At 34.8% G+C, this 26914-nt stretch overlaps 3 protein-coding genes across 6 annotated transcripts; all 3 read right to left on the bottom strand.

Annotated features, from left to right (window-relative positions):
- Positions 1 to 315: 315 nt before the first annotated feature.
- LOC141716608 (pseudo histidine-containing phosphotransfer protein 6) lies at positions 316 to 1753 on the bottom strand. Its single transcript, XM_074518794.1, has 5 exons — positions 1554 to 1753; positions 1338 to 1468; positions 922 to 1065; positions 752 to 824; positions 316 to 579 (listed from the first exon to the last, which is right to left on the bottom strand). The coding sequence occupies exons 1-5, from the start codon at positions 1620 to 1622 to the stop codon at positions 496 to 498; spliced, it is 501 nt and encodes a 166-aa protein (XP_074374895.1). The 5' UTR covers positions 1623 to 1753; the 3' UTR covers positions 316 to 495.
- Positions 1754 to 6876: 5123 nt separating this feature from the next.
- Positions 6877 to 9633, bottom strand: LOC141717497 (palmitoyl-monogalactosyldiacylglycerol delta-7 desaturase, chloroplastic-like). The gene is made up of 5 exons (XM_074519606.1): positions 8949 to 9633; positions 8416 to 8556; positions 8193 to 8333; positions 7231 to 7337; positions 6877 to 7143 (listed from the first exon to the last, which is right to left on the bottom strand). Exons 1-5 carry the CDS (start codon positions 9489 to 9491, stop codon positions 6936 to 6938), a joined length of 1140 nt encoding a protein of 379 aa, XP_074375707.1. The 5' UTR covers positions 9492 to 9633; the 3' UTR covers positions 6877 to 6935.
- Positions 9634 to 13985: 4352 nt separating this feature from the next.
- Positions 13986 to 23917, bottom strand: LOC141717496 (topless-related protein 4-like). 4 transcript variants are annotated; one of them, XM_074519603.1, is made up of 27 exons: positions 23811 to 23917; positions 22742 to 22850; positions 22445 to 22624; positions 22241 to 22354; positions 21353 to 21511; positions 21145 to 21271; positions 20898 to 20982; positions 19746 to 19816; positions 19277 to 19475; positions 19076 to 19185; positions 18910 to 18979; positions 18652 to 18725; positions 18456 to 18551; positions 18279 to 18374; positions 17737 to 17864; positions 17401 to 17635; positions 17153 to 17317; positions 16906 to 17070; positions 16733 to 16822; positions 16360 to 16503; positions 15923 to 16033; positions 15673 to 15852; positions 15435 to 15563; positions 15252 to 15347; positions 14935 to 15123; positions 14535 to 14698; positions 13986 to 14436 (listed from the first exon to the last, which is right to left on the bottom strand). In XM_074519603.1, the coding sequence occupies exons 2-27, from the start codon at positions 22822 to 22824 to the stop codon at positions 14277 to 14279; spliced, it is 3420 nt and encodes a 1139-aa protein (XP_074375704.1). In that variant the 5' UTR covers positions 22825 to 22850; positions 23811 to 23917; the 3' UTR covers positions 13986 to 14276. The 4 variants fall into 4 exon arrangements, with proteins under 4 accessions (XP_074375704.1, XP_074375703.1, XP_074375705.1 ...); XM_074519602.1 differs by lacking the exon at positions 23811 to 23917 and having other exon boundaries at positions 22742 to 22971; XM_074519604.1 differs by lacking the exon at positions 23811 to 23917 and having other exon boundaries at positions 19746 to 19795; positions 22742 to 22971.
- Between the last annotated feature and the right edge of the window lie 2997 nt (positions 23918 to 26914).

Raw genomic sequence — 26914 nt, 5'->3', positions numbered from 1 at the left:
ACTTATCTTCTTTAAAACAAAAGATAACTCCATGTATTTAACCAGTGACTGATTGATTGGACAGTTGATGATCTGCTTCATTTTGCTAGATAAGATTCACCTCTGTAGATACTTTAAATCAGCTAGGGAAACAATAAATGTAACAGTTCCCCTCAAAGAGACAGTAAGTTCATATAGCTAGCTAGCTGGCTACTATGTTATAAATGAAACAGGATTTTCAAGATTCGGTGTCAGATATAGAAACAAACAGACCCTATCCATTTTCATTCAAACCTGAGAGCTTACATTAATAAAAACCAAACAGGAAACACAAAAGATAGCAGAATCTATTAGTACACTACTAGTCTGATTAGTTCAAGTGAGTAGCAGACAGTTGGAGAAATTAACGGCGGGTGCATTTCTCTTGATGATCTTATACTGTTGATGATGGTTGATTTGCATTGTGCAGTCTTGCATGGATAAGTCCGTTTATTCGAAAATAAGTCCGTTTGAGCGTTACGGATGGTTCTGATGGTGCTGCTGCTGCTGCACGGGGTTCGGATATCTGATTCCAGCTGCTAATACTCGCTGCTGCTCGATCTGCATCAGTAATGTTATTAACAGTCGTATCGAATTAGGGATGAACATAATGTATTTTGTTTCGATTTTTAACCTAAAACCGTAACCAAAATACTGCGGTTTTTAAACTGAACAGGAAAAATCGTGATTTCGGTCTGAATGCATGCATTAATAGAAAATTGAGTTAATTTACATGGAAGAATTCATGGAGTTTGTTCTTGAGATAGCAGTATTCATGTTCCAGAACATCCAATGCCCTTAAACACCTGAAACAAATTTCAAAAAAATGATCATAAAGTCTTAAAAACTTCATTTTACATGTACCTGCCTTGAACAAAGATGTTAGGATTTATGAAAATATACCCAAGTCTGTTATTTTGTTCAGAAGCACCTCGAAGAGCAACGCAAACATTTCGGATTCTGTTAGCACCAATGCTGGAGCTGCTACCAATCATCTGATTCAGATGGACTCCAACTTTCTTGTACTCCCATTGCTCTCTATCCATCCTGTATTATACCTCAGTTAGCATCTAAATATGCATTGTACATATGTTACGACTATGTTACCCGGACTCGGGTATGAGTGTCGAACACGGGTTCGTATCCAAATGTCGTATTCGGCAATATTATGAAAAAATTACATATTTTTGGCATAAAATAAGTGTTTCCCATGTCCGAGTGTCGAGTGTCCGACACGGGTACTCAAAGCAAAATGAAGAGTCTGGGAAACTAAGTGTTACGACAAATTTTAACGAGGACGACAAAAGATAAGTCCTTACAACAGTGCTCTGAGATTGCGCAAGAGCTTCTCGGACTCATTAAAATAGATGTTCACCACTTCAGACACAAAGTTTGGTGAGCTTTCATCTTGTAACTGCTGTAACTGCAAGAACTGCTCATCCAACACTCCCTGTGCCATGTACATATTAGAAATTAATTTCGACTCAAACTAAGAACATCTCCAACGAAAACGATAACAAGAAGTTACAATGTACCTGGTGAAAGAGTAGAGCTAGTAAACGATTCATATCGGTGACTAACCGATAAGTCTCCAGCCCAAGCATCCACAATGGTAAACCCGTCTTGACTTGCTCCCACAATCCTCACTAATCACTCTATTTATCTACCCTTGTTTCAGAACAAACCAGAGTAATTTTAAGTGTTTGATATGTTTAAGAGACTTGTAGTATAGAGAAGATATATGAGGCAAGTGTATAAAGCCCCAGTTTCTGATGCTATTTATAGGCCAATAACTATTTCTCCTCTTCCTCGGTTCCTCACCTGGAAATTCAAATATTATTACTCTCTCCGTCTCAAAATACCGATTTTTTTTACCTATGTGCATGTACCTTAATGTAGATAAAAGTTATAGCTCGAAATGTTAATTTTTAAATTATATTTGAATTGTGTAAATTTTTTTATAAATAAAACTAATATCTAAATTTTTTTAAATCCGATGTCTGTTCAAATTAATTTTCGCTTTGCCGATTAATTCCTGATCGGTGACTCCACCGATTAGTTCTGACTTCTGACGCCCGATTTAAGTTTTGGTTCCGATTTTTGAATTTTACGACCAGTTTTATGGTGGGTAATATTTACTAGTTACTCCCTCCGTCCTACCCAATTCTTTATAGTTTTTTCTCATTGATACGTATTTTAAGGCAATTATAAATTAAAATTTCATAACTTATTTTTTAATTTTTTGATTTTTATAAAAATTTGAACATTATATCTTTATTTAGAAGGAAAAGATAAAAAAAAATATTTAGGCAACTACATTTTACAATAGTCTTAAAGCATGTGTTGAATTTCCGTTGATCAACGTAAAGAATTGGATAGGAGGGTCCAAATATTTAAATAAATGGAGTGCAGTAAAATCGAGGTGAATGTGGGGTATCTGGCAGACAAGACTTGAACCAGCTGGCAGAGGGAGAAAGAGACAATTTGACAGGCACTGGCAAATAGAATGGAGGCGCTTATTTTACATTTACAGACCTTCTTCTGCTGCTTCCTGCTAGCAGTATAATTTACTGACCCTGTTTATTACTTTTGCCCGTACTGTAATATTACTCTGGTACTAATAATATATTTATTCACACACTCAAAAACACACACAAGAGTCATCTTGGCGTGCAATGCTACTGCTGTGGTGCGGCGTAAACTGAACAATTTGTTCATATTTTTATTCCAGTGTTCAGGGTTTATTTTACTTTATAGTGACACTTTTCATCTGCAGTGTTGCAAATGAAAGTTTTGTTTTGTTATGCACCCTGGATCACAACTCAGAAAGCAACTACAGCTGCTTCAAACTTGGCATTGAAGTCTGTGCTTTGAGCGCCCGGTAAATAAGGCAATGGCACCATTGAGTACCTTCTGGCTTTTGACATGTGGCCATATGGTTTTTATTATATGCTGAAAAGTCTGGGCCCGAAAATCTGGTCCGGCCCGATCCGGTCTTTGCCGGTCCTGGCCCGGGCTTAGGGCCTCGACAGACCCTATATTTTTAGGCAAAGTCCGGCCCGGTTAAAAGTCCGGGTTTCGGCCCGGTCCGATTAGAAGCCCGAAAAAATCCGGTTAAAATCTGATTATTCTAATATATTTTCTTATATATTTATGAATTTACATCTACTATAAATATAAATAACACTTTAAACACATATATATTTACATACTTTATTGCAGGATTAATGGAAGAAGATATAATAAGTACAATATATATATTTGAATAATATTGATAAAATATATTATTCTACAAATATGTTTATTTTTTGCCAAACTTAAATATTTTCAACGAAATAAAGTTTACATAAAATATTATATGCAAACTAATACATTTTTACGATTATCTAGTTGCTAACACATGTAGTTTTCGGGATCTCTGAAAAAAATTGATCTGATTTAAATTAAGAAAAAACCCGGCCCGGCCCGGTCAAAAATCAAAGTCCAAAAAGTCAGGTTCAGTCAAAACCTGGGCTTTTTAATGTTCGATTAAGGCCCGGCCCGGTAGGCATTTTGTACATTTATATAAAAAGGTCAATAAAAACATTTGAGGTGAGGTGTATAACCGATTCAAGTTAAACGACATCTGAGTTGAAACATAAAAACATGACAAAACTTGGGAATAATGGTTTCTTAACATGATCACGTGTTCAAGTTAAACGACATCTGAGTTGAATTACTACCGCACCCAATATTATGGTAATTTGTTTTGGATGCTAAGATAAAAAATAGGGAAATGTTGTTTCGAGAGCAAATTTTTAGTTTCCAGAGCGGATGAAGTGTGAAATGACGAAATTGCCCTCACATTACTCTTTTCCTTTTGCTGTTATTATGAATGCACGAGAACAGTTTTGTCATTTCATGATTTATTTGCTCTGAAAATAAAAAACCGGCTCTGAATATAATATTTCCCAAAAAATATTGCCTCAAATTAACATCATGTAGGATTAACTGCACTAAGTTTAATCCTCACACAATATTTCAGCACCATATTTGTTGCAAAAAATGCAATAGAAATAAAGACTATTGTTTGCAAAACAAAATGAGAGCAGATAGGCCCCCTCAATATTTGTCTTTTGTAGCATTCAGCATGCAGTTATTCTATTCGAGATGCAGCTTTTTTTCTGAATTTCTTTCAATTGAATTATGGTATTTGCTAAGAGGTAGAGCATACTTCAAGCTACCACTATAATATATTATTTCTTTCTATTTTGTATTTTCTACTAATTATATTGCATGCTTCAGTTTTTAGTCTATTGTTTCATCAAATTGTCTAAAATCATATAAATCTTTATGTAAAATTTTGAAATAATTTGAAGTAACTTGGATCAGTCCCTTTATTATATATTACCAGTCTCTCCTATATGAAAATCTTGGTTCTGTCTCTAGTTTTATCAGCTTGTAGAAAGAATGACAAACAATTAAGATACAGACTATCGATTGACATCGAACGTCCTGGTTCCGGTTTTGGTTTTATGTGCTCGTAAAAAGAATGACAAACAATCAAGATACAAAATAGCGATTAAGATTATATTGATTACTCCTATTTAGTTAGCAACAAGTTTTTTTTAGAGTCCGAGCTTAATATTTTTCAAATTATCGATGCTCAATGATACAAGAGATCGATGATTCGAATAAAAAAAGGATTTTTTTTCATAAAATACTCAAATTGCAGAAAATATTAGCAAAAATACGGATCAACCACATATGCAACTATTGCAACCTGATATGCAACCAGTCGTCCGTATTTTTGCAAATATTTTGCTAAAAAGCCATGACTCTGCTCAACTGAGACTTGGGAGATGAACCTTGAAATGGTTTGTTTAAGATGAAGCACTTTCAGAGGGCGAATTTACCCATGCAAAAAGTGGTTACTTAACACTGACTTCCTGTGTCTCGTGTGCTGTTTCTGCACCCATGCCTTACTTAATGTAGGCACTATATGCAAGTTTTTCACTTGTTAATCATTCACTAATCTTGTTTTAACATCATGCTTTGTTTATTTGCATTGAAATTCCAAATGTTTATCAGTTTGTGCCACATTTGAAAAGCTATGAGGTCATTCATACCAGCATGCGTGTTTTTTGTATACAGTAGCTCTTGACCCATTGCTCGAGATCATCTAGCCGCCCAAGCATTCTTCTGTTCTCATGTCTTGCTCGAGAGGTTGTTCTACGGTACTCCCTCCGTCTCTAAAAACGTTTACTATTTGTGTTGTACACGTTTATCAATACACACTTTTGATTGTAAATATCTTTAATTTCGTATTAGTATAAATATAAAAACATCATTATATAAAAGTATTCATAAATACGAATCTAACAAAATCACTCATAACTATATTTGATCTTATAGATTAGACGTAAATTAGTTCGCTTAGCATGAACATTACAAAAAATCAAAATAGGAAACACATTATGGAGCGGATGGAGTATTAGATTAAGGAACTCTCCGAACAGAAGTAAAAGAAAAAGGAGTGTGCATGTGTGACAGTATACGACACGAACACGACTCGAATTTTCGATTTATCAACGTTTCGTAAGTATTATGGACAGGAAAAATACGAGCACAACCATAGTCCATAGGCGGAAATGGAACCATAATGAGCACGATCCGTGTCAAATGTCCAAAAAAATTGATTTTTTTTAAAAGAATAAAGAAATTGGACCATGTCAGAAAACAAATCTAAACTAATTCAAATTAAATTAAAATGTTAATTCTTTTAAATTTTTTAATATTCTTTATCGAAATTTAAGACTAATACGAAATTGACTATTTTACGAAAATAAATATAATTGTGATTTAAAATTCGAAGTTGTGTCTCTGGGCATTGCAATGTGAGCAGTGAACATGAAATGACTAGGTGTAGTTTATTGGGCTTAGAAGACCACCGGCCCATTAAACTCTTTTTCAAAGGACTTTCTTATGGTTTTTAATAAAAAAAATATTTATGTTTAAAATAAACAATAAATATTTAAATCAGTAGTCAGTTCTGACATGAAATTTTCCTAAGATAAGGTCTGGTATGATAGTGCACAAATAGAGAGAAGAGAGAATGTATTGCTAAAATTTCTTGGCTTTTCGAATAAAATCTGAAAGTTTTAATATGTTAATTCATTATTCTAAAAAACGGAAATCGGCATTGTTCGGTAGAGTAAACTTTCAGTGATTAATCGGATAATCTGTGATTAATTGGAGAACTAATCGGATGTGTTTAATAAATATGAAAATAATTAATTTATTATACTAAATATATTAATTTAAGAAAATAGTGCAGTGATTAATCGGTAGAGTATATTAAAACAATTAATCTGTGATTTTTAGAACTAAGGTTAATTCTTATTATTTTTCCTGTTTGTTCTGTTTTTAAATTTCTTTAACTACTTTACATCCTTTTTTAGTACATAACAGTAAATTAAATTTCAGTCCAAGAAGAAAGTTCACCAAATTAAATTTCAGTCCAAGAGAAAGTTCACCCAACACTCTGGATGCAGGGTATCTGCTTCTACGGAATGTCGAGAATTCAAATTTTGTCAAATGGTGTTTTAGAAACCGTCTGTTGCAATTTCTGTAAATATAAGCCAGACGACTAGCTCTTAAGTCTGTTAAGGTAACTTCAATATCACTGTATATATACATCAGTACAATATTTCAAGTTCTTCCCTCAAATTCTTGCTGGAAAAAAGTAAAATAAAGAAAAAAAAAAAAGCCGATACAAATGTGAAAAGTTTTTAGGTAAAAACATTGGCAGATAAATATTAATCCCCTCAAAAAAGAATATTTGTAGGGAAAAAAACAAAGTATCTAAAGTAATGTCAATATATAACTTGTAGTCGGAAACCACGAAATGATGAACTCTCACTCTCAAATGGCAAAAATCACTGGTCGTTACAAGCAAAACCTACTCTTTGCTTTTGAGCCTCTGAAGGTAACTTCACGTCGGTTGCCAAGCCGATTGCTTTAAGGAAGCTCACAACATACCAGGTCACGTCAAGTTGCCACCATTCAAGTCCATGTCGAGCTGAATATTCAAAAGCATGGTGATTGTTATGCCAACCCTCTCCAAATGCAAGCACTGCCACCCACCTAAATTACATTTGAACAGCAACAGTTATTAGTATTAAGTTAAATTTAGATCACAAAGAACGAACAAGTACTATAAATTTAGCGTACCAATTGTTTCTGGACAGATCGCCAGTGTTCCATGTTTGCTTCCCCCAAACATGGCAAGCTGAGTTCACTAACCATGTTATGTGATACACCCATACTGTCCTTACTCCCTGCATTAACGCAAATTTTGACATATAAGTTCAGTCAGAAACAAACCAATGCAAAAGATAAATTTATATATAGCTTAACACATACGTTTAGGCTCTGCTTCCATAAAATGAGACCAGGTATTGTTCCTATTCATTAAGTACATTTTCAGTAAAATGACATAGTTTATTTATCTTGAAACTTTTACCGGAGACGAGTAATTATTTTTTACAGTGGTTGATTCAATTTTAGTCAAAAAGTGACGGACAATAAGTTTAGCACAGATTATAGTTCCATTTTTCGTATGAATTAAAATGAAAAGATTTGACCTTTGGGGCTTTGAAAAATCCCCTAAATGTGTGGTTTTGGAGATAAAGCACAATGATCCACATGATAATATATGGGCCAGCACCTACACAGTACTTGCAAGGTCACTTGTTCAAGTTGTGTGGTCTACTAGATGAATGGTTTAAAATGATGTTAATTAAGACGTATCTATAAATATCAACTAACAAATTCATGGTGTTTAAATGAAAAGGACGGTAACTACTTAACAAAATAGAGAGGATGGTATAAGTATAAGTCATGTTCACCAAAAAAACAGACACTGGTTGTCTAACGGAATAATACAAATCTACAAATCACCCATCAGAGACACACAGACTTCACACAGTGGTGCATATCATAAGTCATATTAGTACAAATCACTTCAACATCAGATTATATATTATGGATGCTTGCGGTAAGTTGTTAGCTAACATTTTCATTTAGGTTTTCATTCGAATGCAAACCAGAAAAAACAGATTAATGTAAAAAACCAAAGAAATATCAGGGTTTTAAAGCAAAAATAGAGTAAAAAAGAGAAAGACGGATTTTACCATTCCCCAAACGAGGAAGGGAAAGCCTCCCAAAGCATACAACAGAACCCCAAGTGCAACCGGATGAAATGCATATGTTTTCTCAAGAAACTTGTAAAATGGCTGTTTCTCCAAATCTGATGCATTGTTTGGTCCTCCACACTGCAAAAATTCCATCACAAACATCAGCATTAACATCAAACACTTCCTTGTACTAAACAAACCTACACAAACTGAGGCATACCCTTTCAACAATAGTCTTGTTGTCAAAGAACCAGCTCATGTGGCTATACCAAAACCCTTCATAGGGACTATGAGGGTCTCTCTCAGAATCACAAAACTGATGGTGATACCTATGAGTACTCACCCAATCAATTGGATGCCCCTGCAATTTATATCACAAAATATCAATGTTCTTGAACTAAAAGATTCGACATTTACCTTACATTCAATCTTTAACCACAAAACAAATGTTCACACACAAAATCAATGTTCTTAAACAAAAACATTCAATCTATACCAAAAAAAAATCCAATCTTTAACCACAAAAACAAAATTTCACCCTGAAAATCAGTGTTCTTAAACAAAAAGATGCAATCTTTACCATAATACTCCAATCTTTAAGAAAAAAAACATAATTTCAACAGTGCAATTCAATCAAGAACCAATCTTTAACCACAAAAACATAATTTCAACATTGCAATTCAATCAAGAACCAAGCTTTAACCAAAAAAACATAATTTCAACAATGCAATTCAATAAAGAACCAAACTTTACCTGAAGTGCTTGAGCCCCACAATAAGCAAACAAGTATTCAAGCCATTTGGGAAGTTTAAAAGCTCTATGAGAAAGATTCCTATGAAAAGAAAGAGTAATACCCAAAAGCCCAGTAACCAAATACAACCCAAATGCAACACCAACAGCAGCCCAATTAACCACAAATGGTGCAAACAAAGACAGAACATGCATGGACCCCACCACTGTAATAGTTATTACATCCATTGTACTCCATTGTCTACCCCAATACACATTCCTCCTCCTCTTCACCACTACATCAGACAACAAAATCTTTCCAAAATTACCCTCTTGCCCTTCTGGCACAGAAATTGATGCAGCAGCCTTAACAACTGAACTCCCCCTTTTCTTACAAGACACAACACTTGTCCAGTTCCCTAAAAAACCCACATTTTTTACATCATTAAAATGTGGTAATTTTGTAATTTCAAGATTTCTCGACGGCACAAATTTGATGAGTTTAGGGTGGCGTAGAGCTGAAAATTGGATAGGTTTAGTACCCGGTAAGGGTGCTACCATAACCATTTAGAGAAAGATTTAGAGGGTTGGTTTAAGTTTTTGATAATGAAAGTGTTTGATAAAAATAAAAATATATATGTACATACAAAAAAAATATAAAGTATATATTTTTGTGTACATTCAATGGTGTGTATTAGGCCATATAGTCATACAAAATTTAAGAGAGATAGAGAGAGAGAGATAGAGAGAGAGAGGAGGTGATAAGGCTATGACATAATGATTTTTGGTACTAGTTTGATTTTTTGATTTCATTTGGATAGGGATGCCCCCTTGGTTTTATTTTTTTCTTTGTTTTTTGGCTTGGCTAGCATTTTGGGTGGGTGCCTTATTTTGGAAGTTTTGGATTTTAAATTAAAAATGAATAAAATTGCCAATATTTATAATGGAAAAGTTTTTTTTTATGTATTCCTTTTACAAAAAGATTTGAGGATTGCATGAGTGGCATGCATACTTTTGTAATATGTATCACACAACAATACACATAATGTATTCTTAAGAATATCTTTGTAACATTATAGGTAAAATATGATACACCCTTGTGTGGTAAATTGCACCACAATGCAGTGTTAGAGAAGGGTTATTGATCATATTCACTTCTAAACTAATTTGTTTAATTTGCTTGGGTTGATTACCATTTACCACACATAACTTGGCCTGTGATGGCTAATTTAACAATTACTAAGAGTTTAGACCAAGTGCTTCAGGGTAGACCATACTAATTTCTTGTACGGAAATCGGAATTATTCGGTAGAGTTGCCGATTTGCGATTTTTAGGTCGCTTTTTAAAAAATCAGATAATTTATCGACGATTTATCGAAAATCAGTCAAAACGGACAAATATTTTTAATGGATTTTTGAACAATTTATCGGCGATTTTTGAAAAATCGGCCGATTTCTATAACTGAGCTCGTATGCGGCCTGTTTGTAATTGCATCTTAATGTAGAAGTTCCAAATATTTCATCTTGTCTACCTGGTGAAAGCTTAAGTTGGAGCAGTGGCATAGGTCTTGATTTCTCTAAGAGTGGTCGAGTTTGACTTTTGACGTGTGCGTTTAACAATAAAAGTAGCAAGATCTAATTATACTTTGCTCCACACTATCACTGCAAGTTGGACCTAAACCTCAGACAATAAAACAATCAAGAACTGCTAAAATAAATCACTGGTCATGGAACATAAGAAAGACAACAAGGCTTAATGGTCTTTCATAGACCATTATGAAAGAAAGATCAAACCTTGCAGAAGACATGCATACTTATGCATATAAAACATTGGTCACAATCACAATGCAGGATTCAGGATTTCAAAACAGTTGATTAGTTTGATTACAATCAGAAATCAGAATCACAACAATTTTGCATTAAACAAAGATAGGTCTACTCGGTATCAATCATACTATCCAACTGAATCTTGTATCTTCTTTCCTCGACTTACAGTTTCTGAATTAACGTAGTTTCTGAATTAACGATACTACAACTTTCCCAGACTAAAATAAAAGATGGACAACTACACTGCAATTTGCAAACTTACAGTCTGAGCTCTGTAACCTACAACTACAAGATCCCATTTCTAACTATAGTTCCTCTGGTATATACTGGGGAACATATTAGTACACTTAACGTCGATACTTATATATTAGGCTTCCACAATTTGAGTATATAATCTTAGCTTCATTTAAATAACACCTATCAGCGGGACTAGAAGAAATCTTGTCATAAATGAAATCAGTCAGGTTTTTTTTCCTTCATCTTATTGCGTTTTTACCTTAAGGCACTAAACTTGAAGGCGGAACCTGCACAATCTACTCTATTAAGAAGCATCTGTTGACAGCCATTTTGTCTAAATATAACAGGCTGAAAACACAGAGATTAAGATATGAAGTCTCGTAATTTTTTAAACGATGGCATAACAATACACGATTAGAATGTGACCAAGTATAAGGAAGAATCAGTTCTCCAGATAAAAGTAATAAGAGTTGTAACAACTGATTAGTTTAATTACAAACAGAATCACAGCATTAACTAAAGATAGGTCTACTACTCTCGATATCAATCATACTGCCCAACTTATCAATCTTACATCTTTTTCACATGTCCTACGTTCAACGAGACGATCCAAAATGCTCCTGGAAGATATCAGAAGGTAGAGGACTAGGACGACGATTAGACCCGTACATATTAGCAGAACCAGCACCTCTGCGACGAAAAGACCTGTTCCGAAAGATATTATAAGGACTAGGACGATTAGACCTGTTCATATTAGGCCGAACAGAACCAGCACCTCGTGGTGGCATTGGCACCTGACCTTTTAACCCGGCCTCAGGGTTCTGGTTGTCATAAACAGCTCTCTTTTGAGGATCACTCAAAACCTGAAAAAAAAACATAACATCATATCAGTACCAAGACTAAAATCACTAAATAAACTTAAAAACTAATAGGTAATGGCCCTTAATATCACAATTTGAGAAGAAAATGCCCAAATTTTACAGACGCCGCTGAAATATGGTCCTTACTATCACTCAAAAACACATAATTTGTTGCGTTTTATTTTCAAATTCAAAAATACAAATTTTTCTTGCGTTTAGTAGCTAGAATCATATGATGGGTTTTGAAATTCATAAAAGGAAACGCAAAATCTTGATGCGTTAAGTCACCAACACATTACAAAAATGCGTTTATCTAAAAAAATTGCAAGCCCAGTTAGTTGGCTCATCAAGTAATTAGCTGAATTTTTAACTTTTAGATAAACGCATTATTTTTTTTGCGTTTCGGAATGATAGTAAGGGCCAGTTTGCTCATATGTGATATTTTGGACCATTTACTCCCTAATTGTGAAATAAATGGGTTTTTTTCAAAAATAATATCGGAGATTTGAAATTGGATGTGTGCACGTGAGCCGACCCGAACATTACAGGAAAAATAAATCAGGTTTAAGAAAAAACACAAACATATATCAAAAGCTTCCGAAAGAATCTTGAATTTAGAATCATCAAACTCCTCCAAACTAAGCGTAAGATAAGCCTTTTTAAGATCATCATCATTTGCGTTTCGATTGACTTGAAGAATATTATAGTAATCCATGTTCATCGGCTTCTGCATGAATGTGATTACCATTGTCTGCGTGCGAGTATATATAAAATTTGTTAATTTGGTGTTGAATTGGGCTTTTCGAGATTGCCCGGCCCAAGGCAGATTTTATTTAATTTTACATTATTCATCATTAAAAATTGTAAATATAAGGCAGAAATTTTAGTTGTGTCAATTCAATTCAGTTCACTTATATTTTATATAAACCAAAATTATTTAAATCAATTTAAATTTTCCAATAAATTATTTGGTGAAACCAAAGAAACCAAATTAAAAATTGTATAAATTCAGCCAATTCTGTACAATGTATATGTATTTTCCCTTGTAAATGTTTATCAAACATACCCTAAACTGCGGCATTTAGACACTGATAGTGACAAGTACAATGTAAAGGCAACCATAACAATTGATGAGCCCTTGCCGGCACTCATGAGTTCGATCCCTGACGTGTGTAATTAAAACCATATAAGATACTACAAGTGCAAGCAAAGTTGTGCCTAAACTTGCAGCTCCACGATAAACAAAACAATTACGACAGACTAAACCATCTCAGTAGTCGTGGAACATCAAGAAGACAAGAAAGAAGAGTAAGATAGATCATTGATAAGCAATAGAGATTAGAGAGTAATGTAATTACAGCATTTCAGATTTCAGTCAACAATGTCTGGCACAAGTCATAACAGTTGATCAGTTTGATTACAAACAGAATCACAGAATCTTTCTGAGTCTTTGAAAAAGTAATAGGACCGATAACTTCAGAAGATCCGAGGACGCCTGATTGGTCCAGGGATAATAACTTGGACCAAGAATTTTCCACCCCATTGTTCATCAGCCATATATCCGAACTAACACCTAGGCAGTTATCAACCAAGCCTAGACAGGGAGCTCCCTGTGTCGATGAAAATTAAGATCAAAAGCAACGATTTTGTCATCTTCTCCGAGCCACAGGAAAATCTCATCCCCACCCTCATCATCAGGCTTCCACAAGCATACTAACCCGTTACAAGAACCCACAAAATAACTTCCAGATAAACAAGTCTTCACCGGATCATCAGCAATTTTACTAGCACTAAAATCATACATCGAGACAACACTAACCGAGAAATAACCCTCACCTCTCGGAAAATTTCTAACATTGTAACTTTCACTTTTCCAGACAAAGCTCCTGCCATTATCAACAACAGAACACAAGGGCCTAGTCACACTACATCTCAAACGACTAATAAGGGACTTAACACGTAAACGACAGAGAAATGTATTCATACTACTTGATGATCAGTTACCACAGTGTTAAAGTTAAACCCTATTCTTGATTCTTGAGGACAGTACTTAACAAGGACTACCACAATCTTAATAATCAAAGCAAACCCTAATTAGTACAATCTATTACATGATATCAAACCACAACAACAAGAACAACAGCAAATATTCTTGAAAATAAAGAATTGTTTGTGCTATTAAATTCAAAAAATAAAGAATTGTTTGTGCTATTTATCTTGTCCGGGGCAGAAAGTGTTGTGCAGTGCATTTTTGTACAGAGTTTACAACAGAACATTCTCATGACACAACTTTTCCAGGCTGCAATTTGCAAACTACAGTATGAGCTCTGTAACTACAAGATTTCATTTTTAACTATATTTCCTCTATTTCCTCTGCTATATACTAGGGAAGTACATTTGAGTACACTTTACGTCGATAGTAGCGATGTTATGGGCTTGGAATAGTAATAACACCCCATCTTCCGTCTGATTCCGGGGGCTCGAGAACCTGAACACCGCCATCACTAAGTCCCAATGCAAACTGGTTAGGGTCATTTGGATGAGCTGCGATGACAAGCGGATACACCCTTGAGCTGTTTAATTGCAGGCTGCAGCACAAAGCAGTGTTAGAGAAGGTTTAACTATCATATTAGCTTTTAACTGTGTTGTTTGATCGTTTGTATTGTGTGTTGTTTACCGCAAGTACCTTGGGCTTGCAGTTAAATAAGCTTCGGGGTTAATCTGACACTTTATAGTGAGTGCTGCAGTGAAAACAACAATGATCCCGCTTTCAAAAGCTGCATATACTGACCGGCTATTGCATGAATATCTAGCATCAGTTATTGGCCCGTATGACTTTCCGGGATACCACTGCAGGAAAACAAGACATTCTTACAGAGTACTTATCATCTATTGATGCGATTACAACAAAATTTTCTCCAGATTAATGAACAAGTCATACCCTGTCTATCCAATTGATAAGGTTTTTTTAAACATATGTAATTTGTTCATATGAAAACATAGCAAGTGAGATTCGACCAAATAAATCTTAACTGGTGGGAAAACAAGACATCAATATTCATATCACACTTAAGAACACTGCACACCTGTGTAATGCATTTAAGTTCTGGTGCCTCATAGATTGAAATCAGATTTTCATGGAAAACCAGCAAATGAGTTTGGTCTTGGTGAAACTGTACACGATGCTGCCCGCGTTGGTTTGGTGCTTGACCAGAAGAAATATGCACGAACGTACTGGCTTGCTTATTCCATCCATCTGTGCTCCAAACACAAATCTGATAGGAGCATAAAACTCAAGTCACTACCGAACATCTAAAGGCATTATGGCAGAAGCACTTAAACCATCTTCTATATGGAAATATGGTAATAGTAGGAATTTTCATTAATAAAAGTAGAGGAATACCTGACCATCGGCTCCTGATGATACAAGAGCTTTAAGAACAATGGAAAAGGCAAGGCCAGTAACTCGATCCTGATGACCCTCTAACTTGCGTTTCACCTATGTCATTCAGAAATTAGACCATCGATGGAAATTCATAATCATTTAATTTGATCCAAACTAATAGGTGCCAGCAATGGTACTGACCACATTAATTACGGGGTTATATATTTGTATTGAAGAGTCCTCCATGCCAAGTGCAATGATGTTATTATCCAGGGGATGTAAGGCAAGGGAAGTTGATGCATGCGGCTTGGGAACCCAAGTTTGCATAATCTGTCCCAAGAAAGTGTTTTAGAAGATCTTAGAACATATGAAGTTCAAAATCCTGAAACCAGATTAGAAAATAGGCCAGATGAAACTATAAGCTGTAAGAAGTATTCACCTTGTTAGTTTCCAACGTAAACACGGAAATTTTTCCTCCCGAACCAGATATCACATAGATATCATTGTTTGTAAGAGCAAGACACGGTGCAGCATCTTTAGGTTTTGTCTCGCTGATGTCATTGGTAATTAGTCTTCCACTAGGAGGTTGCCATGATTCAGGGAGAACATTAACAGTGGCCTACAGAAATAAGAGGACATTAGTGAGAAAGAATAACGAATGTATGAAGAGCATATGAGCTAAAATACACCTTTCCATCCAAATTAAGCTCATTTTTATGCCATTTCCATAGTTTATGTACACCGTTAGATGTTAATGCCAATATGGCCCCTCCCGAGTACGTGTAAATCAACCTGGTGATCTGAAATACCGGAAAAAAAATCAGCAGGTGCGTTACAGAACAGAAACCCTGGTAAGATAGATAACTACTATCAATCATAATTGAAACACAACAAGTCATCTAAGACTACTTTCTCACAATTATTTCATTGATGGACCCCTACATTTAATCCGAAAAAACTTGATACCTATTAGCACCATTAGGAGAAGGATATGTCATTTCAGACGTTTAAACAATAATTATCGCAACTTTAAACAATCAACCTAAACGGTTGAATCTATCTGCATAATATGATAAATTTTCTCAAACAAAAACTATGCATAACCAACAGTAACAAGTACACATACTTGTGCTGTTAATAGAGTATCAGGAAGTCTCAGACAACGAAGTTGAGATTGGTTACTGATTTCTTCCGGCTTCAAAACCCTAGCTTTTTCAATATCACCAGTCATCCTGTGATTTACAACTGGCGAAGTACAACTATCTCCAGTCTGCAAATTGTATTAGTAGTTAAAATATAGTGAACACTATAGAGTATAGAAAAATATAACAGCCTTGCAACAGCAAAGAAGATTAATATGAATTTGTCTAACTACCACAGTAGATGTACCAAAAGAAAAGAAGGAATTGGATAAACAAAAAATGAACAATAGACGATTAGCATTTGACCAAGTAAAGAGAAGAATCAGTTCTCCAGATTAAAGTAATATATGTACTCACTGGTGGTACAATGGCTGCCACCGGTGCATCTGTTGCCAAAACAGCAGTGTTCATTACAGCAGACAAACTTGGTGGTCTAATAATAGGTAACTGCCAAGTGCCAAATGATAATGTATTTAAACAGTTATAACCAGCTTACAGCCATCAATGTGTATTTCAGGTTATAGTCTTACCTTTGAAACATTCTTAGCAACCGGCCTAGAAGGATCAAGTGCATTGTAAACTGTACGAACATTTTCAGCTACCACTCTAGAAGGATCAACTGACCGACTGTAAACTGGAGCAATGTTTGTTGCAGCACCCAAACTTGAATTACCATACACTCCAATAACAGGTGACTGCCAAATCATGAATTTACGTAAAAAATAATGTCCAGCTTAATGTCACATTATAGATGACTATACCAAGTTATAGATCTACCTTTGCAATATTTCCAGCAACCACCAGGCAAGGGCCAGATGTCTGATTGCAAGCTGCAAGGGCAAGTTGATAACCTTTGGCATTTCCTAATATTTTTACCGAGTTCTCTGTTGTTGAAACAGCCAAAAGTACGCCCTCTTTACTAAAACGAATGCAAGGTGAAGCCTGAGAGAAAGCACCAAAATATAAGTACAAGCTATACGGAATAATTCTGCAACTCAATTCAGAAAATCAAGTTCAATTATTACCGGTAATCCACCACTTGCATCAGTAGTCGTCAAGAGGTTAACATCCTCAGTGTCCCAAAACTTGATAAGAAACTCATCCCCAGCGGCCAAGAATCTGTTCTTTGTAGTATCAAAATGAACAACACCCATGGCTCGCTTCCCTAGACCAACGTAACTTCTCTTGGTCACACCTTCGCTTTCATCCCACTCAACGATGTGGGATTCTCCATCTTTGTTAGTCCCACATGAAAACAACCTGCAATTTGTCCCGGAAAGCAAGAGAGGCTTTAAAGTGTAAAGATCAAGGCACCATCCATAGAGCTCTTGACAACAAAGATACATGCACATATAATGTACCTTGTCCCATCATCACTATAGGCCATTCTAGCACATGATTGTCCAGGAGCATCAAACTCAATTTGTGGACCATTAGCGTGATATAGCCAAGCCTTCATTTTCCCATCAACAGAGTTTGAAATGATATACTGTTACAGGACTCGGGACAGTTAATTAACTAAAACGGTCTAAAATCAAACTTAAAAAGGGACTATGGATCTCTCACCATGACTCTGGTCTAATAATTAGATGAATGAATGTTCTAATTTAGTGTGTGTGTGTGTGTGTTTTTTTCTTCCTAATCCTGCTTTGAATCATTAGTCACACTACTTTATTCTACTTCCTTTTAATACAACAAATAATTCTTAATAAATGTAATCTTAAAAATATGGTGGAGGAAGGGGGGATCTGAATTCATGACCTTGGCCATGGGGTGGGCAGGAAGAGCCTTGCGCCCTTGCCAATGGGCTACTAATGAATCCTCCGCTTACACTATCTTTACCTCCCACTGCCAACGTAGTAAATGCAATATGAATTAAGTCCTTTTATCCAGAATAAGATACCTGGACATTGTGCTTTTGATGTGGACATAGAGAATAGACAGGTGCCGCATGACCCTCAAAAGTGTACTGCTTACTGCCAGTTGCAGTATTCCATACCTGCACAGTTCTAACTCTTCACATCGCATAATTTACCTTCATAACCTTTTCATCCTACAGTAAAATTATAACAAAACAAACCCTGATAGCCTTATCCTCTCCACAAGTTATGATGCAAAGTTGTTCGTCTAGGTGTGAGAAAGCAAGATCACTAACATTACCAACATGAGCATCAATCTGGAAAACAATGATTAAAATTATATAGGAATGAAAAATATAACATCAACTACGTTAATATAGTTACATAGTCGCTTGAAGTTTAAAACATTTTACTAACTTCTAAGTGGTCCCGCAAAATATCAATCGCATGATAAGAATATATATGCACGATATGCAAAGAGTAGGCAACACCTGAAGCAGAGAGTAGATAATCAAATTACTAACTGAATGCAGAGTGTATCTCCATATATATAAGTTAAAATCTAACCATTACATGCATACAAAGAACTTTGATAGCTTGGAAGTGCCCATATAGTGTGAAATGTGAAATAAATATAGACAAGAAACTGAAAAAAAAAGGAAATGTGAAATGTACCGCATAATGTGCCATCCGGGCTCCACATCACACGGTTGACCGAAACAGAAGGTTTCTTCACTATTGCTGCCTGTTAATTGGGAAATGCAAGCATATTGACAATTAGCCGTAAAGCAAGTGAAGGTATTCAGACCTAAGCACAATTATTGGGTACAATAGTTCATACTTGCAGAGTCGTTGAACATGCCGCAAGGTCCCTAACTTGAAATGTCCTATGAACGAGATTGTACATGCGACCAACTTCCGACACTTCAATATCGCCTATGTTTGTCCCAACTGAAAGCCGAAAGGTAGAACGATGAGAGAAAATTCTCAATCCTGAGTTCAGGTAGAGGCAAACAGTTACTATTTTTCAGGGAAAACTAACCAAGAAGAAGAGTTTGCTGCACAGGATGGAAATCCATGCTCTTGACAGCAGAAAAATGATTCAAAATGCCAATAACAGTATTTGGCAAGTCATAAGAAGATAATGAAAATTGTGGATGAGTCTGTCCTGGACTTGTAACCGGAAAGATATTAATAGGGCACTTCATAACCAGGGTCGTAGATGCGGGAGCAGGATCAGTCTGAAACATTTTAGAATGCCTACATTATGGTAAAGACAGAGATTTATAGTTTACAGAAACAAAATTTTCCAACAAAACTGCAATTATCCATCATATGACCTGAATGATATCATAGAGCTCATTTTATCAATACATAGAAGTAACAATATAAAAATATAATATTAAGAAAGTTTCGTTTTTCTTATACCAAAAGAGGCTCGAGAACCTCGTAAGATGCGAAAAAAAGTGTAAAGCATTAAAGGCAGAGGAGCAAGTTGGAACAAACTATACCTTATCCAATAACCCTAAAGTTCTAGCTCTCTTTGGGACAGGTTCATAGTCTGCAGTATAATAACCCATTGCTGGATTAACAGTAGTACAAAGATTCAGCTCAGATACTATCGCAGATTATTCTGAAAAAGGACTTGCTATCACAAAGTATTGACAGAAAGAAAAATGTAAGACTTAGTTATGGATAGTAACCAAAATAAACTAGAAAATATACAGACAAACAATATAAAGAAATCATGTTGTGCTTGCGCCTATGTGATTAAACATTATACTTAAAGAACAACTACCATACTGGCATCAATATAAGATATGCCGTCAAAGTGGAAGATGACCTTAAGTCCTTGTATGGTTTGAACTGGTACAGGTTATTCCAGTCCTTTGTTCGGTATTTAAACAGCAGTAACATAGAATATAGAAAGTACTACTAGTATTTAATACCAAATCGGAGATATCGATAAAATAATATACTCCCTGAAACTTCAAAGAACCGTTATCAAAGTGGTGAAGTCTATTATCAAATTTCCAGAGAAAGCATTTTCAGATTCACTCAATCATTCGCCATGGAAGCTATGAAACTACTTGGTAATTGCATAGATATAATATTCATTACAAATGCTGATATACGATTCTTGTTCAAAACATTTCTGACATCCTTCCTACAATCCTACGCTTACATACCATGTAAAATGTATCCCAATTAAAATTATTAGAAACCTGATAAGTGGAAGTATATGTTGACCACCACTAAATCTCGTAAATGAAAGCAGAATTTCAAGCACATATACAATTTATTCTGGAACCATGGGAGTATTCAAGAGTAAAAAAGATCTAAGCATGATTTACAATTTGATATGGCCAGATAATATGCAGCCATAAACTTTAATATATTCAGATTGTTTCTAATGTTTGCTTTATGCATAATCATGCAATTTAAATTAATTACTATAGGTACAGTAAGGAGCTAAATGCATAAAACACATACACAATCTTACTACGCAAAGTGTTTCATAGAACTTGATAATGTAATTCACGATATACTGATACAGATATTGATATAACGAGACAATAATAACTATATCTAACAATTTGTACAAGACCTAATACGTACAATAATATATTAGTTACACAAACTGTGTTAATCACTAGGATTACCAGCATTATTAGGAGCACTAAAGCCTCGTGGACCTCTGGGGGTCCTCCGTTTTCCAAGTGAGGCAGTATCAGGTGCATGTGAAGCCTGGAAAGGTAAGAAAAAAAAATGGTCAAAAACCAATCAGAAAGCATAATTCAGATTCCCAGTCATAATAGTCTAGCAATTGCTTAAATGAAACATTTCTTGTCAGCTTACACCGGGAGAAACTGAAAAAGAGAAACTATGCAATTAAGGCACGAAACTCACAAGATGTGTACTAACTCCAGAGCGTGCCTGAGTTCCATATGTTTGCTCACATAAATGATCCACAAATAGTGTTTTGATATCAATGTCAGACTTTGGATTCTCACAGAGATAATGCTGCCAGTTCAAGCTGCAAATGCTAAAAGAAAGTTAATGAAAATAACTTTATTAGTTTTCCGCAATTGACATTTAGAACAATAGGAACATGTACCTCTGATTAATCAATGTCAGCAACCTTGAGTTTTCCAACCTAGGAAACTGAAGCTTATCTTTAAACAATGGATTTTTCTCGATAAACTTTCTAAGCTTCCCAAGCAAACTAGATCTGGCTGTTTTGGTATCTCCATAGTTCACAAGTTTTGAATGGTCCCTACAAGTTGGTAGTTACCCAAAATTGCCAAAGAAATTGAATAAAGGAGGCCCATATCATCTCTCTGCAACTATTATGTTTTCAAATCTAGTTTTCGTATTAAGAGATGTTTAGTATTCCCTCGGAGATCTTGTCAATCATATAATAGGCGAGGCTGCAGATTGTGTAAGATCAATGCATGCAAGTCCTCATATTAAGCAGCAATCGTGATTATTATATGTTCAATTTGTTAGATAAATAGCAGCATGTAACAGGCTACATAAGTATATTAAAAAAAGAAATACCATCCTCTATTTGGCCCAGAAGATTATTAGAGAGAAGATATGAGTATTTAATAAGTCTAAGAAGCAGAGTTATTGCTTAGAAGCGAAAGAAAGAAGCAAACGAAAAATTCCAAAGTGTGCTCTACAACAAAGTGTTTATCAGGGGGGATAACTTATTGAACACCAAACCAGTCAATCATGGTTTCTAGTAATTTCCCTAAAACAACAAGAAGTTCATCACACGTGTTCTGCACAGTTTATGGTTCATCACACGTGTTCTGCACAGTTTATGGTAGCAAGAGGCTTATCCAATTGATAAATGTTGGTATAAACATAAACAACATTACAACAACCATACTAACTAACAAATATTTTTAAAGACATCATTTCATAAATAAACTCCAATCCTAACATATACGTTCGGAGAAGATAAAAAGATTAGAAGAAGGCACATTAACAAATAAACCTTAAGTTTGGCAATCTCAAAAGCAAAGTCATTTCATCAAGAACACTATCATGAGAAGTGAACAAAACTGTCAAATCATTCCTCAGAATCTCCGCCGCCTTCCCATAATCAGGCCTGAAAAAAAATTGAAATAGCAACAACCATTATTATCTGAAAAGTTCAACACACAGACATGTTCGATTCAAATCATCCAGCTTAACTTACTTATCCAAAGCTTCGAGATATCTCTGTTTTCTAATCTCAAAGAATATACTCAAGGAGTGAGGATTGTCATCAAACTTGGTAAATGCAGACAAATATTTTTCAACTTCGTCCCATTCTCCATTCGTAACAGCATTTTCAAAATACTTCATATTGAAATAAAAACCGGAGTTTGTTGCCAACCTTCAGAATCATAGGACAATAAACACAACACAGAACACTCAGTAAAGATGAACAATTAAAAACTAACATAGAAACTAGTTTGTGAGCAGTACGTTGTACATAGATAGAGAGCCTTACCAGTGAAAAGCATTGTTATAATTCTTCTCATCACAGTATTGAAGCATTAGAAACACAATTTCTTTATTCAAGTGATCAGACATATTTGCGTGTATTCAAAAACCGAAACCTGCAATCCCACTCCAAGAACTCAAACTTAATTAGGCTGTCACATACCCAACAAACACACACGCACAACTAAATCTTGAATTAGCACTGCACGTAATACATATACATCATCAAGAAGAAACACAGGCACAGATGCATAATCTTTATCTCTCTCTTCCCTCCCTCTCCCTCTCTATCTCTATCCCCCTCTTTCCCCCATTCTGTCTCTCTCCTTCTCTCTCTCTCCTGCTCTCCCTCCCTCCCTCTCTCTCTCTGCCTCTCTCTCTCTGTCCCCTATACATACATACCTTTAGTAAAATCAAGACAACTACACACGAATTGATATGATCAAGCAGAGATCAAGAACTACTAATAATGCACAAGAAATGCTACTGCATATACAAAATCTCTCCCTCTCTCTCTCTATCCCCTCTTTCTCCCATCCTGTCTCTCTCTCCCTCTCTCTCTCTCCCTCTCTCCTTCTCTCCCTCTCTCTCTCTCCCTCTCTCGCTCTCTCAAATTGATATGATCAAGTAGAGATCAAGAACTACTAATAATGCACGAGAAATGCTACTGCATATACAAAACCTCTCCCTCTATCTCTCTCCCTCTCTCTCTCTATCCCCCTCTTTCTCCCATTCTGTCTCTTCCCTCTCTCTCTCTCTCTCCCTCTCTCTCTCCCTCCCTCCCTCTCTCTCTCTCCCTCTCTCTCTCTGTCCCCTACCCTATACATACATACCTTTCGTAAAATCAACACAACTACACGCGAATTGATATGATCAAGTAGAGATCAAGAACTACTAATAATGCACAAGAAATGCTACTGCATATACAAAATCTCTCCCTTTATCTCTCTCAATCTCTCCCCCCCCCTCTATCTCTCCCAAACTCTCTCTCCCTCTCTCTCTCTATCTCTCTCACGCAAGCAAGCAAATGTAGAAAAAAAAGCAAGAATCATGTATGTGCAAACACATAATCATACCAAGAAGGCAAGAACTAAACATATCTTAGTGAAATCAACACAATGACAACAGAATTGACATGATCAATAAGAGAAAATTTAGGGATTTTATTGCTATTCGTATTTTGTTTGTCTTTAATTTTCCCTCTTTTTTTCTCCACTTTATAAGCTACAAATGAATTAAATTCTCAGTGAGCTTTGAAAGTTATCACTTGCGTCGACGCGCGCGTGTTAGAAACGTAATACAAGGGACGCACGTGTCAAAAATTGCCGCCATTATCAACTGCTTTAGTCAATGTTGATGAATTACTACTTGCTAAATTAATAACCTCTAATTATCCAAAAAAAATTAATAACATTTGTAAGTTAATAATTTTCTCCGGTACCGATTTTAATCAGTTCAAAAAATAATCAATTTCGCTAATCAAATTTCAGTTTTATTTCATAACTTATGTTCATTACGGTCGTCTTGAATCTTGTAATTGGGGTGACCGTGTAAATACATTTCATTCAAGATATTAAATTGAGAAGTTTCAGATATTAGAGTTGAAGTTTCAGATATTAGAGTCGTGTTAATGATAACAAAAATTGCTACTTCGTTCTTGTCGAGTATTCGATTTATCGTTATTTTTCATTTTTTACACAACGCACGCATGTTCATAGAGGAAAGACTAGTTGTTCAAACAAGCCATGGGGTCTTTCTTCTGCAAACAACCTCTTCATTTTTCGGAATGAGAGAAAAACTGCGTATATCTTCCCTTCACCGGACCCTGCATTAAGCGGGATTTACCGGATATGCTTGGTTTGATTTTTGGTACATGGTGTTTAGGTGCGTAAATTTGGTACATGAATATCTGAATATGAAAGTACATGAACATGAACAAACACGAATTTATTAGTGTCGAGTTTAATTTTTCGATATAGGTACATGACACAGAAAAAGAGTATACAAAATAAATATACAAATAATTTTTAAAATATAGAATAATTATGATATAATTTATGTATCTTATTTTGTACTAAGTAACAAATACGAATAACCTGTGTCATTTCTTTAAAAAAAAATAATAATTCAATAATAAAAAGTCATACGGCATCCACAAATATAATCGAAATTGAACAAACACATAATCATATCATCGTTGAATCTTTCCTTCTTGGATAGGCAACCAAACGATTTTTTGAAGAGATATGTACATGTTGTAATCCTCCAATTGTTGCTTTGAGCAATCGACCATAGAGGCATCACCATAAAAACACTTATCACTGAATTAATAACATGAAAATCCCGTAGATCTGCAATCCTAGACATGATGAACAACACGAAAAATCAAAATAAAAACCAAACTCTTACAATTACGGAGAGATCAAACAAACTCCGAATAAATTGGGAACTTGTTGCAGGAAAATGAAAATTTAATCAACGAAAATGAATAAGAAATGAAGGATTAAGACTTTCCACCGATGAAAATTGATGGAAGTCCCTCAAAAAAATTTGAGACGGCTACTCAATAGACAGAGAGAGGCTAGGATTTTCCTCCTCAATTTCTATAAATCACCCATAATCTATTTTATTTTTATATAACTTACATAAATACTAAGGATGTGTTAGCAACATCATCTTTTTGCTGAAAAACGGCTAAAAACCTATGTGGTAAAATTCAAAAACTGTTTTTCTAAAAAGTGTTTTTGGGGTAGAAGCTGTTGTTAGAGAATGCTTTTCGAAAAAGTTGATTTTCAGTTTTCGCGGGAAGCGGATGTTGACTTCACCATCAAACATCATCAAAATTATTATTTTTTATAGCAAAACATACACATATTAAAAATATTACCGAACAATCATCTGATTTTTTCAACAATACTTTTTTCACTAGCATTTTTTCTAACAACACAACAGTTTTTACCACAAATCCCTAACAGAGCTTAAATATATTATATTTGACTAATATGTTCACTATTCTAAATGATTTACTTGTACATTTTTTAAAAATTGATATTTTTTGTACATAATTCGGGTACTTTATCTACCAAATAATTAAACACGAATATATCAGTTTCGGGTTAGTGTCAATCAAATGGTACACGATTACAAAGCAGAGTCATTATCACGACCCAAGTGAATATATATCATAAGAATAATCATGCTAAAATAATATATATTTCTAGAAATGATACTATTATAAGTGTTTAATTCATAAAGGTTTGTGTACATAATTTTTAGAAAGTCGGACTGATAATTATCGGGCTACTATTGATATTCATCACCATTATAAGCACAAGACTATCTTATAAAAGAAAAGTAAATTATGTAAATAGTGCTCCCTCTGTCCCATAATAAGTTTTCTATTTTGACTTTCGATACTATTTATGTTAGGCAATTGATTATTAATTTATGTCTAATCTATAATATCAAATATAGTCATGAGTGATGTTATTGAATTCGAATTTATGAGTACTTTAATATAATGAAGTTTTTATATTTAATACTAATACGAAATTTAAGATATTAACAATCAAAAGTGTGCATTGGCAAACGTGTTCAACACGAATATAAAACTTTTTTAGGGACGGAAGGAGTAGATTTGAAGACATTCAAATTGGTGGATTTATGAGGTTCAAGTCACGCACTATTGCACTCTATAAGCAATTTAGTCATAATAGATGTTCACACTTCATAGCTCTTTATATAATTGTTAAATCAATTTAAATTAAGCAGGATGTCATTAGTGATTATTATTCTCTGCTGATTACAAGCACATTACTGCCTTGTCAAAATATTCTTCCAGGAACGCCAGACTTCTCAAAGGCTACATAAACGTTTGACATTAAACATAATGATCTTAATCATAGCTTAATCATATATAAGCCAAATATCTATGTTATTTTAGGAATATCATATCGTACAATTTATGTTACTTACTACATAAAAAAATATATCTGAACAGTAAGATTCAATATAACAAACATGTTGGTTTTATTTTAACAACTTCACAATAAATAGGCAAGATTTTTTTGGGTTCAGAACATTGGACCACTTATTTGCTTGTCGCACGGTGTTATATACGATCAATCAAAACTTAATGATCTGGACATATATGGATGAGTGACTGGTTTGAATAAGGCAT

This window comes from Apium graveolens, chromosome 4, assembly GCF_009905375.1.
Source record: "Apium graveolens cultivar Ventura chromosome 4, ASM990537v1, whole genome shotgun sequence".
Taxonomy (NCBI): Eukaryota; Viridiplantae; Streptophyta; class Magnoliopsida; order Apiales; family Apiaceae; genus Apium; species Apium graveolens.
The sequence above is the reverse complement of the archived record's forward strand: the minus strand, read 5'-3'. Positions and strand labels throughout refer to the sequence as shown.

What these genes read in the sequence shown, in the direction of transcription:
- LOC141716608 (XM_074518794.1), bottom strand. Translation starts at nt 1,622, where the DNA reads ATGCTTGGGCTGGAGACTTATCGGTTAGTCACCGATATGAATCGTTTA. An exon ending in TAGCTCTACTCTTTCACCAG is followed by an intron (nt 1,469 to 1,553) that starts GTACATTGTAAC and finishes TACATGGCACAG; the next exon opens with GGAGTGTTGGATGAGCAGTT. An exon ending in GAACAAAATAACAGACTTGG is followed by an intron (nt 825 to 921) that starts GTATATTTTCAT and finishes AATTTGTTTCAG; the next exon opens with GTGTTTAAGGGCATTGGATG.
- LOC141717497 (XM_074519606.1), bottom strand. Translation starts at nt 9,491, where the DNA reads ATGGTTATGGTAGCACCCTTACCGGGTACTAAACCTATCCAATTTTCA. An exon ending in GTGGGGCTCAAGCACTTCAG is followed by an intron (nt 8,557 to 8,948) that starts GTAAAGTTTGGT and finishes TATAAATTGCAG; the next exon opens with GGGCATCCAATTGATTGGGT. An exon ending in CCTTCCTCGTTTGGGGAATG is followed by an intron (nt 7,338 to 8,192) that starts GTAAAATCCGTC and finishes GCGTTAATGCAG; the next exon opens with GGAGTAAGGACAGTATGGGT.
- LOC141717496 (XM_074519603.1), bottom strand. Translation starts at nt 22,824, where the DNA reads ATGTCTGATCACTTGAATAAAGAAATTGTGTTTCTAATGCTTCAATAC. An exon ending in GCAGCAAACTCTTCTTCTTG is followed by an intron (nt 19,186 to 19,276) that starts GTTAGTTTTCCC and finishes TTCGGCTTTCAG; the next exon opens with TTGGGACAAACATAGGCGAT. An exon ending in ATACTCTATTAACAGCACAA is followed by an intron (nt 16,034 to 16,359) that starts GTATGTGTACTT and finishes CCGGTATTTCAG; the next exon opens with ATCACCAGGTTGATTTACAC.